At 36.0% G+C, this 13,657-nt stretch overlaps 1 protein-coding gene across 1 annotated transcript; it reads right to left on the bottom strand.

The window, feature by feature from the left end:
- Window positions 1-359: 359 nt before the first annotated feature.
- dcst1 (DC-STAMP domain containing 1) lies at window positions 360-13,070 on the bottom strand. Its single transcript, XM_016230217.1, has 14 exons — window positions 13,026-13,070; window positions 10,409-10,537; window positions 10,156-10,295; window positions 9,000-9,171; window positions 8,763-8,906; window positions 8,564-8,685; window positions 8,317-8,471; window positions 6,900-6,999; window positions 6,736-6,831; window positions 6,239-6,365; window positions 5,939-6,055; window positions 4,324-4,466; window positions 2,146-2,256; window positions 360-674 (listed from the first exon to the last, which is right to left on the bottom strand). The coding sequence occupies exons 2-14, from the start codon at window positions 10,515-10,517 to the stop codon at window positions 432-434; spliced, it is 1,779 nt and encodes a 592-aa protein (XP_016085703.1). The 5' UTR covers window positions 10,518-10,537; window positions 13,026-13,070; the 3' UTR covers window positions 360-431.
- Window positions 13,071-13,657: the final 587 nt, after the last annotated feature.

The raw sequence follows: 13,657 nt of genomic DNA on the forward strand, positions 1-13,657 counted from the left end.
AGTACTACAGGACGTCAAAACAGCATTGGGAAGGTCTGAAAATATATTCACTGTATACAATTATGCGTTTTCAAACAATTAGACGTGAAAGTTTAATTGCAAGGTAAACAGAAATCGTGAACCAGAGCAACGTAGCCTACGCACTTTCCGATTATCAATACGAACAAAACATAAGAACCCTAATGTAATTATTTAAGACTTAATTTATCAAAAGTATATCATAAAAAGGTGTTTTGTTTAAAAGGTTTAAAGATGACTTTTTTTAAAGGTTGCGTGAGATGAATAGGCTACTTTATTTTTTTTTTTACCCATTTCAGTTGTGTACACTTAGCAAAGACAATATATAATCTAAAAAAAAGTTTTTTTATTTTTTACTTAAAATATCAGAAATGTATGCAGCTGTGAAAATGTTGCATGTCAGAAGTTGAAGTTCATAAGCCGCCATAGTACACATCAGATTCAGAGCCGCTATCTTGCTGCCCACACTGGTCATGAGGGAAGCAGGCGTAGCAGATGTTGTCCAGGTCTGTCCAGCATTGCTGACAATAGATCATTTTGCAGCCTACAGAACTGCACTCCACAGCCTGCTTCTGCCTCACAAATCCATCACACACCCAGCACCAGCGCAGCCTACAGCCCACACGCTTCAGTGGGGCCAACACAGCCGACAGCACCTGGTAGAGAAGAGGGAGAGTTCGAAGATGAGATTGGACCATAAATGTATATTTTGGGATTTATTAAATAGTCAAAAGTGTTAAATTTGCCGAGTGTTTTACTTGGCATGTAACTCTAAGGCCACTGTTGTGCATTCACTGCTACAGCTGGAGAGGTGTGGCTACTGAAGAATGGTTTGATTGTTTTTGTTTGCTTGTCAGATAGATAATCTCCCACAAAATAGCTGGCAGTTTTTAAAGGGGTCCTATTATGCTCTTTTACAAAGTCTCGAGTTTGTTTTGGGGGTGTACTAGAACAGGCTCTCATACTAGGTTGTTCAAAAAACACATTTTTCACATATTTTACATTATTACAACACCTCTCTCCCCAGTCTGGCATGAACGACTCGAATAGTTCCTGTATCAAATGAAGGGCCGCCTTCTGAAATACGAAATGTGTTGTTATTGGTTAGCTGGGCCAGTGTTGTTGTGATTGGTTAGCTGGGCCAGTGTGTGTTGTGATTGGCAGCACTCGGCGCCTGGTCGGGAAATGTCACGCCCCTTACCATAGCGAGCTTCAGTGTAAATATTGCATCAATATCAAATCAATTTGAGCTCAATTTAAACCTGGATGACTGTAACCACTCTAAGTTCGTGAGTAACGCAATATTGTAATGCATTACTTTTAAAAGTAACTTTCCTCAACACTGGTGATAACACTCGTTGCCTTGCAGCTCAACCAGATCTCGTCCCATTCGTCGATATTTGTGGTATCACAAATCCCGGAAAATATGCGTTGTAGTCCAAACGAGTCGTTCGTTGTAGTTTTTGAAAAGTGATTTCTGTTAAATAAAATATCTCCTTTTGAAGTGGACTTTGAGCTTTGAAACTTTGCAGATCTTTTTTATGCTCAAACAGCAACATTACAGACTAACTAAAGTTGAAAAAGTGAAAAAGAATAATAGCAACCCTTTAAAACAGGCAAAGTTTTTCCAAACGAATCTAACCAACTTGAACTGCATCCGAAATTGCATACTCTCTGAGTAGGCACTTCTTTTGAATAAATACTTCACAACCATTCAAAAAGTATGTTTTATTATGAATGTAATCCAGATGTAATATATTTGTTATGTGACCTACTAGCTTCAGTTTCACTGCCATTCACAAATCCTGTCCCATGGCCTCAGGGGATAGTAAAGTGTCCATTGGATGTGCACTTCAGAATCTTGGCGGAAATATTAGGTCATCCCAGTACTTTTTGCCTACTGTTTTATGAATACTCTAAATGTTTTTTTGCCTACTATATAGTGGAGAAGTATGCGATTTTGAATGCAGCCTTGGTCTCATGCTTTCTCTCAGATTTCACTAAATGAATGACCTAAATGAATTCTGTTCTACAAATTGAAAATCCTAAAGAGGTTGTAAACTGAAAATTTACAAAAAGTTCTGTTTTCTCTGTAGGGCCCTGTGCAGGTGCATCACACACACACACCTTTATAAATGTCTGTTTTTGATTTCTCAGGCGATGTTGTTGTCTTTTGATGAAGGAGATACGTTTCTGGATCTGTAGGTTGTAGAGGAAGAGGATCCGTTTCTTTTCTCTCTGGAAAAAAAAACAGATCAGATGGGTCTCGTCCATCAAAATACTGAAGATAACATTTCACATTATAGGAATATAGCACTGCAGTGATCACCTGTAGGATTACAGGAATAAAAACACCACCAGTGTTCACATCTTCATGAATGAGGTAACATTTGTGCCACTAGCTGAATCAGGCTTTACAGGGTGCCTGTAATCCTCCTCATGCCGGCACGGGCCCACGGAGTGCTGCAAATCTAATGCTATTACTTTAAAACCCTCTTATCTTATTAGTACTTTACCCGCACATACACTAGAACACATATTTCACTCATTATGTGTGAGAAAGTATCCTCCTCTTACACTATGCTGTGTTTGAGACACTTTGAACTTGCTGAATCAGGATATCAGTTACAATCATGACTAGGGATGTAACGGTATGAAAATTTTATATCACGATTATAGTGACCAAAGTTATCACGATTATCAATATTATCACGGTTTTGTTCAAATTAGATGAAAACATTCAAAAAGAACTGATACACACACTGAAAACATTTCAATAAGTTTTATATTTGAAAATCAACAAACAACAAATACAATTAGCAGCTATATGCACTTTTTTTTTTAGCAAAAACATTAAATGAACATTAACATGAAGCCCTAATAATAATAATAATAATAAATCACTTGTGTATATATATATATATATATATATATATATATAAGCAGACAGGGTGACCGTCCTCGATTAAATTGCCTTCAGGACTCTTGTAAAAGCCAAAATACGACCAGACCATTGATTTGGTCCTCTTAGATGGCTGAAAAATCTCCCGAGCGCTGTCACTGCCTTCCACCATTTCATCTCGTGCAAAAAACAACAACAACAACATTGCAAGCTGCTTCTTCGTCAGACTGATGCTGGCTGGACAGGATTTACCGCGAGTTTTCAAAATTGCGATAATCAAACACGGTTTTGATGATAATTAAATTTTAAACGGTACTAACCGTCAGGACATTTTATCGTGATTTATCGTAAATCCGGTAATCGTTACATCCCTAATCATTACCAAAAGGATAATATTGCATAAGAGATTTACTTCTACTACCCATGGACTAGTGCCACATGCTCTGCAGATCTGAGCCAAGAACCCAAAGACAAGTCATCAAAGTTTCTATTATTTTGTTAGTAACCAAAGTATCTTATTATCTTACACTACTTTAAAATACAAGTAAGCAATCTGGACCATATCTCACATAAAAAAACAAAATGAAAATGAACAGTTTATTTTAATAGGAGTAAATGGATGTAAACAAAAAATGACATCAGAGGAAGTAATTTAGCCTGTTATTGTGCTTTTTGTTTGTTTCAGTTATGCTAGGAGAGACCTTTAGCATTTGTTCAAGCCGTCCTCTGCCAAGAGTACAATGGCAAAATAACAGCCTGAGCAATAATAAATATTCTCCTGCTGGGAGAAATCTTTTGTGAAATGTACTGACTATGAAAGGTGGCAATTATTTGTTTTATTCCAAACTGCATTATGAGAAGAACGCTTTAGGAAAACACACAGCTCAGGGACCTCATCCCAGAACTGATTTAGGATACTAGGATGAAATTTCCTTTAATAAATTAAGCATTTTTGTTAGTAAATAGACAATACTATAACAAAAAAATACAGAAATACTTCAGACTGTATGAGGAACTCATCAACAGATCATTAGCTTGATAGCTGCCATGCACACATTACATTACTGCAAGTCCAACAGCTATTATTCCTGCATCTGTCTGGTTATGTAATCCAAAACGTGATCAGCAATAGAAAGCAGCAGCACATGCAGAACAGTGACTCATTTAAGCTCCTTAGCCAAAGGAAGCATAAGGAGCTTCTGATATTTATGACAGACCAATATTGTTAATGATAAATACTGCCAGGAGTACTAGATTCTGTCCCTCGATCCAAACAAACCGTCTATCCGCACAATCAGTCATTCATAAGGTGCTGGCCCCTTGGATGGATTTCACTGTAGGGTTGCTGAACAGGACAGGACTGTTTAACCAAAAGATAAGGAGTCTGTCAGTGGAAATGGTACCTTTGGGAAGTAGAAGGCGGTGATGACCCTGCGCAGACGATTGGTGTACACCTGCAGGCAGCACATGAGGCACATCAGTAAAAGGGGGATGAAGATCCACAAGTAGTTTGACTGGCTCAGTGCATGTGGCTGGGGCAAACATTCTATACACACATAAACACACACACAAGGAAGAAGGAAAATGATGCAAAGTGAAGGTGCAAGAAAGACAGGTGCAAGAAAAATACTTATTGCAATTCAGTATGTAAATATCACAATGACAGTCACTTTCGGATAGATTTTAGATGGTGAACATTCTATTAATTTAAGACTGTATTCTTAAAATTATACAAAAACAAAATAGTTTGAATCAAGTCTGTATGTGAAGACATTCAAGCTAGGACACTACAGTTCAAAACTTTGTGGTCGGCAAGATTTTTTTAATGTATCTGAAAGAAGTCTCTTATGCACACAAAGGCTGCATTTATTTTATTAAAAATACAGTAAAACAGTAATATTGTGAAATATTATTACAATTTAAAATAATAGTTTTCTATTTTAATATATTTGAAAATGTAATTTATTCCTGTGATGGCAAAGCTAAATTTTCAGCAGCCATTACTCCAGTCTTCAGTGTCACACGATCCTTCAGAAATAATTTTAATATGCAGATTCAAGAAACATTTATTATTGTGCTGCTTGATATTTTTTGTGGAGTTTGTTGTTTAATTTTTTCAGGATTTTTGGATGAATGGAAAGTTCAAAAGAGCAGTGATCAATCTAATGCATCTTTGCGGAATAAACAATTAATTAATTTTTTTAAAATCTTACTGACCTCAAACTTATGAACACTAGAGTATATAGACACAAATAAACTATTACTGGATCAAGTTAAATGGCAAGTAAACATAATACAATGACATGCGTGCTGTCATGCTTGTGTTATAAATAGTCCTCTCATCAGACGTCTGCATGTGCACTGCCCTGTGCTGACCGGTCTAGATCAATTTAGACCTATCTGGATGAGACACACAGACACAATCAGAGCTTTGAGTTTAACTCTGATCAGATTAAATAGACGGCTAGACTGAGGACGTCACTTGGTCTCAGAAGAGAATCAGTCATTGCCAACAGTCACCCGTAGAAGCAAGCAATGAGGAATTCAGTGTCTCACAGAGTACATTCACAGTCTGTCTAATACTGAAGTTGGAGAACTCTCTCCTTCTTATTTTTTTCAGGATGCTAGGAAGAAACCTGACATATTTGAAATGGCATTTTGAAAAAAACTGAGACCAGTTTGAGAGTGCGGTGGTATAGAGAGACCTTGAATGATGTTGAGGATCAGAGACCTAGCAATACAATATTACATCGATATCTGGGTCATGATGCAATAACATATTTGAAGTATATTTATTCCAGCTGTGGTGCATTGAGATTATTTTCTTCTAGATCTTTGTTTCTCTTTCATCTGCATAGGACTTCTGTGTCTGCGCAGTTATTCTTAGCTTGCTCAGAGTTTGGATTTTGCCATGAATAATGTTCAGTCTCTTTTCCCCAAAGGTATTCATGTAAAATTCAACTAAAAATATAGATCCTTGCAGTGAGAATATTGAAACTCAAATAGTAAATAACCTACGGAAGTTACTGGATTGCACATCAAGATTGGAGGAGGTGTTGAAGGCGCCAATGGTTTTCCGCAGAAGTCTGGCTAACATGGAATCTCCACCAATTATAATGTCTATGTGATGAACACCTACAGATGTAGAGACAAAGAAAGAAAATACACTGTGATATTTTACATCAAATTAATGTACAAGCAGTCTAAGGCACATGGGTATGTCAATGCTTTTATTCTTGAAGGAAAATACTGCTCATGCATATATATATATATATAAATATATATATATATATATATATAGTGTGTATTTGTGCTCACTAGTAACTGAGTATGTGGTGAAAGTGTGTCTTCGAATGAGGTCAAAGATGTTGTAAAGGATTCCATCAACAGCAAGCAGAACACACACAAACAGAGCCAGAGATGCAACCTGCAGGAAGCCCACAATCTGCACGAAAGACACAACCTTTCAAAACTAAAATCAACAAGACAACTATAAGTTTTTCATTCATAGGCCGATTTCCCTGAAAAGCACCAAAACTTTGGCTCTGTGGCACCACTCAAACATTGCTCTGTTTCCTTAAGGATCCTAGTCAGCCCAACATATCAACATTGATTCAACCAATAGCATGAGTTTGGGGCAGAATTATGAGTTTGAGAAACTGGTTTGAAAACATGACATTTCCAATTCTGTTTGGTGCCATTAGAAGAACAGAAATGGCACACTTCACTTTTAACACTGCTCCATTAAAGACACAGCCTGAACATCAGAACATGAATTCAATGCTGAACACAAGGACCATAATAGCATACAGTACCACAGGCATGAGCTCGCTGGGGTGGATAGATAAGCTCCATGGGTTGATCAAGCTCTCTTGCTCTGCTTTCTTGAGTGGCAGCAAATACCTCTTTCCCTAAAACAGATGCTCAAATTAGCAAAAACACAGATACGGATCTGTGTAAGTGTAAGGTTTTAACTTACAGCTCTCCTTCTGCGAGCATCAATCTGTCTGATGTAGGTTGTTATGTAGACATTGTCAAAATGAATGTCTCTGCAATACCGATGAACATATCCAAACGCTCTGCAAGCAAAATTAAATAAAAATAAACTGAACAACATTTTATGGAATATTATATTCTTAATTTATATAAATATAATATTATATTTATAAATTACTACATCTCAAAAGTTTGGGATCAATAAGATTTGTTTAGTTTTATTTTAAGGAAATCTCATACTCGCCAAAGGCTGCATTTATGTGATCAAAAAACATTAAAAACAGTACTATTGTGAAATATTATTGTAATTGGTATATATTTTAAAATGTAAATTATTCTTGTGGTATCACGTGATCCTTCACAAATCATTCTATGCGGATTTGATGCTGAAGAAACATTTCTTATTAACCTCAATACTGAAAACAGTTGTGCTGTTTAATATTTTTATGTAAACTGTGATACTTTTTTCAGGATTCTTTTACGAACAGAAAGCTCAAAAGGGCAGCATTTATCAGAAATATTTTTTTTTGTAACAACGTAAAAGTTTTACTGTCACTTTTGTTGTATATATTTTAAAATGTAAATTATTCTTGTGGTATCACGTGATCCTTCACAAATCATTCTATGCGGATTTGATGCTGAAGAAACATTTCTTATTAACCTCAATACTGAAAACAGTTGTGCTGTTTAATATTTTTATGTAAACTGTGATATTTTTTCAGGATTCTTTTACGAACAGAAAGCTCAAAAGGGCAGCATTTATCAGAAATATTTTTTTTTGTAACAACGTAAAAGTTTTACTGTCACTTTTGTGAATTTGTGAATCAATGTAATGCATCCTTGCTAAATAAAAGGATTTATTTATTTCCAATAAATCAAATGATATCCAAACGCTCTACAGGCGAAATCAAATAAAAATAAACTGAACAACATTTTATGGAGTATATTTTTAATTTATATAAATATAATATTATATTTATATATTACTACCGTAATTTAAAAAAAATTTAAGAAATCTCATACTCACCAAGGCTGCATTTATTTGATCAAAAAACAGTACTATTGTGAAATATTATTGTAATTTTATATTTTTTTAAAATGTAAATTATTCTTGTGGTATCACATGATCCTTGAACCTCAATATTGAAAACTTTTGTTGTAGTATATAAATATGATTTTTCACTGTATTTTATTGGCAGGCATTTTCTAGACAAAATTACATACAACAATCTTATTTATATTATTGCTTACAATATATTGTATTATTCGAATAATGCAGCAGAAAACCCCCCCTGAATTTTACCTTTGTACAAGATTGCACTTTTTACTGGTACAACATCCCCTAAGGGCAGTAGGGCACATATAGCACAACAGGGCTAATGAAAGGAGTGAGAACTTACGAGGTGAACACAGTGATGAAGGTGAATGAGAGAAGGAAGTTAATCACCCCAGCTATCTTCTCAGCAATGGCTGATTTCTCTTGAAACTCACGGCTCAGCTCCTTAGAGAAATTCTGGAGGATGTCCACTCCAAACACTGACTGCTGCTCCAATTTCTTTAAGATCAACCATAAGAAGAAATGTTTTTAAAACAAACAAACATCAGATATTTACTTTTCTATATTAAGAATGAGAGGGTTTGCTCTACCTCAAGCACTACATTGGTGGTGAAGTGTTCTGCAAGCCTGTTGATGGAGTCGTTTAGTTTGTCGAAGGTCTGACCAAAGTTTCCCTCAACTGGGATCTTCTCGGTGCACCATGATGTCATCACTGAGAGAAAAGTAACTCAATATACCTGGGATCCTCTTTGCTTAATGTTAAGCTCAGATACAACATGTAAATCTTACCTCTCATGATATCACACAGAAAGTGGAACTGCATAGGTACACAGAGGAAGTGGTTTATAAGAGGGGCTTGAATGGTATTCATACACTCTTCCCACTTAACACTGAACCAATCCTGACACCGGCTAACTCCCTGCTGCACCACATCTGTTACACACAACATCATTTAGATCAAGCTAAGCTTAAATGCCCAATCAAACACAGTCAATAATAGCCTGTGTTCTTGTTATTTACACTCACAGTCACAGCGAGCTCTAGTCTTCACTACATACTCCTCCTGGGTGCTGTTGGCTGTATGGACAGACTCCTTACCAAGAGAGTCATATCCGTACTGACCCATTACCTCATCCCGAATCTTCTGGAACTGTCTGCTCACATTTTGAGTCTCTTTTTCAAATTCATCACTGTCATTCTGTGAAGAAAGGTATTCGTGGGACAGATTTCCAAGATTCATATCGGCAAATTGTATATTCACACTCTGTGTCTGGTGTTAATTTCGTTAATGAAAACTATGACCAAAAATGTTCGTTGAGAACCTTTTTTTCAATGCAATATTGTTGAAGTAAAAGACAAGACTAAAATGTAGTTTAAATAAATAAAACCTAGTGCTGGGCAACGATTAATTGCGATTAATCGCATCCAAAATAAAATATTTTTGAGTACATAATATATGTGTGTGTGCTGTGTATATTTCTTATATATAAAAGACACACACATACAGTATATATTTACAAAATATTGACATGTATATATTTATATTTAATATGTATTATAATATATTTTATATTTATATTTAATATGTAAACCTAACATATTTTTTCTTAAATATATACATGCATGTGTGTGTATTTATATATACAAAATAAATATACACAGTACACACACATATATTATGTACACAAAAATATTTTATTTTGGATGTGATTAATCGTTGCCCAGCACTAATAAAAACTGTGTTTGTGACTGTGTTTTTTGAATAAATGCACTTATGCAACCTCTGTGTGACAAAATATTTTTGTTGTTGTTTTAATAGAAAAACATTAACATATATCGGAATTATTGGAAATAATATTAAGAATATCATTGTTTTAGCTTTTGAGTTTTACTAGTTTTCATAATGTAGAGATGTTATATGATATATACTGTAATAGATATGGTAATATAATAAATCAGGAAACTAGATGAGTAAAGAAGTCAAATAAACCATGTCATGAACTGGCATTAACGTCTCCTGTGCTAACAGATGAAAGTGCAATAATTCTGTTGAAATGTAAAAAGAAGGTTCTCAGCTGACAAGAATCATGATTACAATTTTAAGCAAATTAAAAATATTTGACTGAGGACTAAGACGATAATAAAAATAGCAGAAAAAGTGAACATTAGTGTCAGGACTCACCACTATCTCCTGCACTACTTGCACGTAAGGCTCTGTCAGCATTCTCCACATCACCTTGCTGTGTGCGATCTGCAGGTCTATGTTACAGCCCATGGAGGAGGCCACATCCTGCACATTACGCTGGATGTTTGCAATGGGGCCTGATGGGAAGAGTATAGGTGATGGGTCAAAAACTAATGAAGGCTCATGACTGTCCAAGTTTCTGAGATCTGTGTGCTTTGTTTAATGCTCCTGTATATGTTAGGATTTTTACCTTGGTAAAGTCCATGCAGCACATAAACCATCAGGAATGTCCGACCTTGAGATCCAATCATACTAGGAAACATCAGGAGGATGGAGCAGCGGAACAGGGAGGAAAACATGCCTCCAAGACTACACAGACCTGCAACAACACACAATACAGCTCATGCAAAATACTGAATAATAAATGACTGGCGTCAAATGTTTACTTTCTTCAGTGTACTTACCCACAAACACACATCCAACAACAACACGTTGTACTGTTGTCATGGCAATATTTTGCATGAGTCCGAAAAACAATCCTTTAAAGACACGTTAAGACAAGATCAGCATCCCATGTTAGTTATATAACTGTAATATAATGGTAGTTATTTAATGAAATAATACACTACCATTCAAACGTTTGTGGTCAGCATGATTTTTCTTTACTTTTTTAAAATAATACTTTTATTCAGGAAGGATGCATTAAATTATATAAACATATATAATGTTACAAAAGATTTCTATTTCAATTAAATGCTTTAGTTTAAACTTATTACTTTTTAAAACTATCGATGAAGAAATCCTATAACGACTGCATCACTATTTCCACAAAAATATTAAGCAGCAAACTGTTTTCAACATTCATAATAATAAAAAATAAGTTGAGCCAGCACCAAATCAGCATTTCAGAATGATTTCTGAAGGATCATGTGATACTGAAGACTGGGGTAATTGCTACTGAAATTACATTTTACCATACAAATTACATTTACAATATATTAAAATAGAAAACGGTTATTTTAAACTGCAATAATATTTCATAAAATGATTTTTCCTTTTTTGATTAAATAAATGCAGTCTTGGTAAGCATAAAGGAGACTACTTTCAAAAACATTTAACAATCTGATCCTAAACATTTGAACGGTAGTGTACACCAGGTTTTGGAGAGTTACTTGCCCACTCCACTCAGAGCACCAAATCCAGCGCCTGTGAGACGACGAACCACAGGAAACTGTGACAGTGGGCCGAACAGGAACTTATAACCTCCATGTGGCAGAATACGCTTACACACCTTCTCCAAAGCTGCAAATTCACAAAAAGGCATAATCTATATGCACAACAGCTAGTGTAGTATACCGATATTGTTTTCTGAAAATGTAAGATAAACACACTTGAGTGGGGTAATTTAGTTTGGCTTTCCCTGAGACACTCCATTGCTGGTTTCTTCTTCCCTGCAACCAAAGAACCCTGCAAAAGAAAGCAATTTTAAAAGATGCAACCATGAGTCAGTTAGAATGAGCTCTAGTGGGTTTGATATAAACAGCATTTTAACATTTATGAAATCAAAATGTACTAGTATCAGTTTTGTAAATGGGTCGTAGACCCTCTTATACCCGCCCACATGTATCAAAGTCAAACTCTGATCTAAAATTGATTTCATTTTTCACTGAAGAGCAGTTGTCACATCAACAAGCTCTACAGCGGACAGGTAAGTCTAACGCAGCGACGCTTTAGGGTTCATCTTTATTGATCTTTCTCTATTTTTTATCGTAAAAAAATTAATTGCTCTCTTTTTCACTTCTCTTCAGGATGACCCCAAAAGCACCTTTTGTAAAGTGTCTCGGTAGGAGACTGTCGCGGTTGCGCCGCAGCTCGGCGGTGCGTCAGCTGAAGCGCAGTCTTGCTGGGTTTACTCTGGGTCTGTTCCTCGCGTCAGTTTACGGAATGACAGCGCTGTACATCCAGAACCACGACCTCTGGTTCTGCATCATCACTACCGGCATCCTCGCCGCTTGCGCGGGGTTTGCTACGGGCCTCTCGGACCGCGTGTGCACCAACGTCACGCTGATGTTCCCAATGCTGTGCTCGAGTAAATAAACAGCTGTCAATCTCTTTCTTAAACGTATTCGGTGTTATATGTGAAAGTGTAAATGAAAGTTTCGCTGATATTTTAATAGCCTATTAACGCACGTATAAGTAGAGATATATTCGGGACACCGGGGCTAGTCACGCTAGTCGTTTTCTCTAGGTTGGTTCTTTTTTAAAGGAATTTCAGTCTAGACACATAAGCCTACTTTGGCTGAAAAAAAAGAAAGAATAGTTCCACTGTTATTGTCCACGAAAAAAAGATAAAGTTCACCGAAGACCCACATTTGACCATTTGATGTTCTGTTGTCAGATTGGAACCTGCCATTAAACAGCTAATTCATGAAACAGCAAAAAATTAAAAAGGTAACATACATAAATATGTGAATGTGAAGTTAACATGTAAAATATGAACAATTATGAATATTAGCTTGAACTGACAACAGAAATTTGAGTTAAATTGTACAATAAAGTGTCACCTTCCATCTGAATGTATGTAGTTTTATTGTTCAGTTCAGAGTTTAAAGTTGTAAAGGTTCTGGTATTTAAAACTGTGTTTAGAAACAACTTACAAAACTACTAAAAACACTAGGATTGATTGGACTTTTCAAAACCTACTGAGATACAGTCCTTCCTCATGAGACAACCTAGCCCCAGCCTCCCGTTAATCTACTTTGAATTATTTAAAATACTGTTAAATCTTCTGTACCATAACACTCAGTGCATCTCTTTCTCTGTCTTTAAGTCAGGGGTAAAAATTTCCTTCTTTTCCTCATCTGTACCTTGGTTATCCAAGGCCCAGTGAGCAACACAATGGAAAATGTTGAACGGGCTGCAGACAGTGTGATCTGTGGTGCAGAACTTGCCATGAACCAAACACAACAGCTCCTGCAGCGTGCTGCCAACCCACTGCTACGTGAGTCTATCTGCAAGAGCATCACGTTAAAGATATCAACAATGCACCTCTTTCAAAAAAAATATTTAGAAATTCACATCATAATAACTTAAAGGGATAGTCCACAAATGAGTATTATTCAAATATTTAGATACACATACACACACACACATAGATCTATTTTTTTCCAATTTAATTCTAACTCTATTGAAACCCATGTGAATAAGGTAATCAAGGTCTTCTGGTTTACTGGAAAACTACAGTAGTATGTTGTACATGTTTCTGTTTTGATATCCTGAAAACATCTTTGTTTAGCGGCCCTGAGTAAGATAAAGCAGATGGCGAGGAATGCTCACTCAATGGCAGGCCGAGCACAAAATTTCATCAAAGCTCTGACAGAATCTGTGCGGCATGTCGGTGAGTGAATCAATCAGCCAAACATCCGGTAACGACATTGTCTGGGCAAACCCGCCTATGGTCTTTCATTTATTTGCTGAGGTTTGAGGTCTAGGCATGTTT

This window comes from Sinocyclocheilus grahami, unplaced genomic scaffold (assembly GCF_001515645.1).
Source record: "Sinocyclocheilus grahami isolate Dianchi unplaced genomic scaffold, SAMN03320097.WGS_v1.1 scaffold366.1, whole genome shotgun sequence".
In the NCBI taxonomy this organism is placed as follows: Eukaryota; Metazoa; Chordata; class Actinopteri; order Cypriniformes; family Cyprinidae; genus Sinocyclocheilus; species Sinocyclocheilus grahami.

Coding starts and splice junctions, on each gene's coding strand:
- dcst1 (XM_016230217.1), bottom strand. CDS start 10,517: ATGTTTTCCTCCCTGTTCCGCTGCTCCATCCTCCTGATGTTTCCTAGT. Junction 9,172..10,155: donor AAGTAGTGCAGGAGATAGTG/GTGAGTCCTGAC, acceptor CTTTCTTCACAG/AATGACAGTGATGAATTTGA. Junction 2,257..4,323: donor CCGCCTTCTACTTCCCAAAG/GTACCATTTCCA, acceptor TTTTTTTTCCAG/AGAGAAAAGAAACGGATCCT.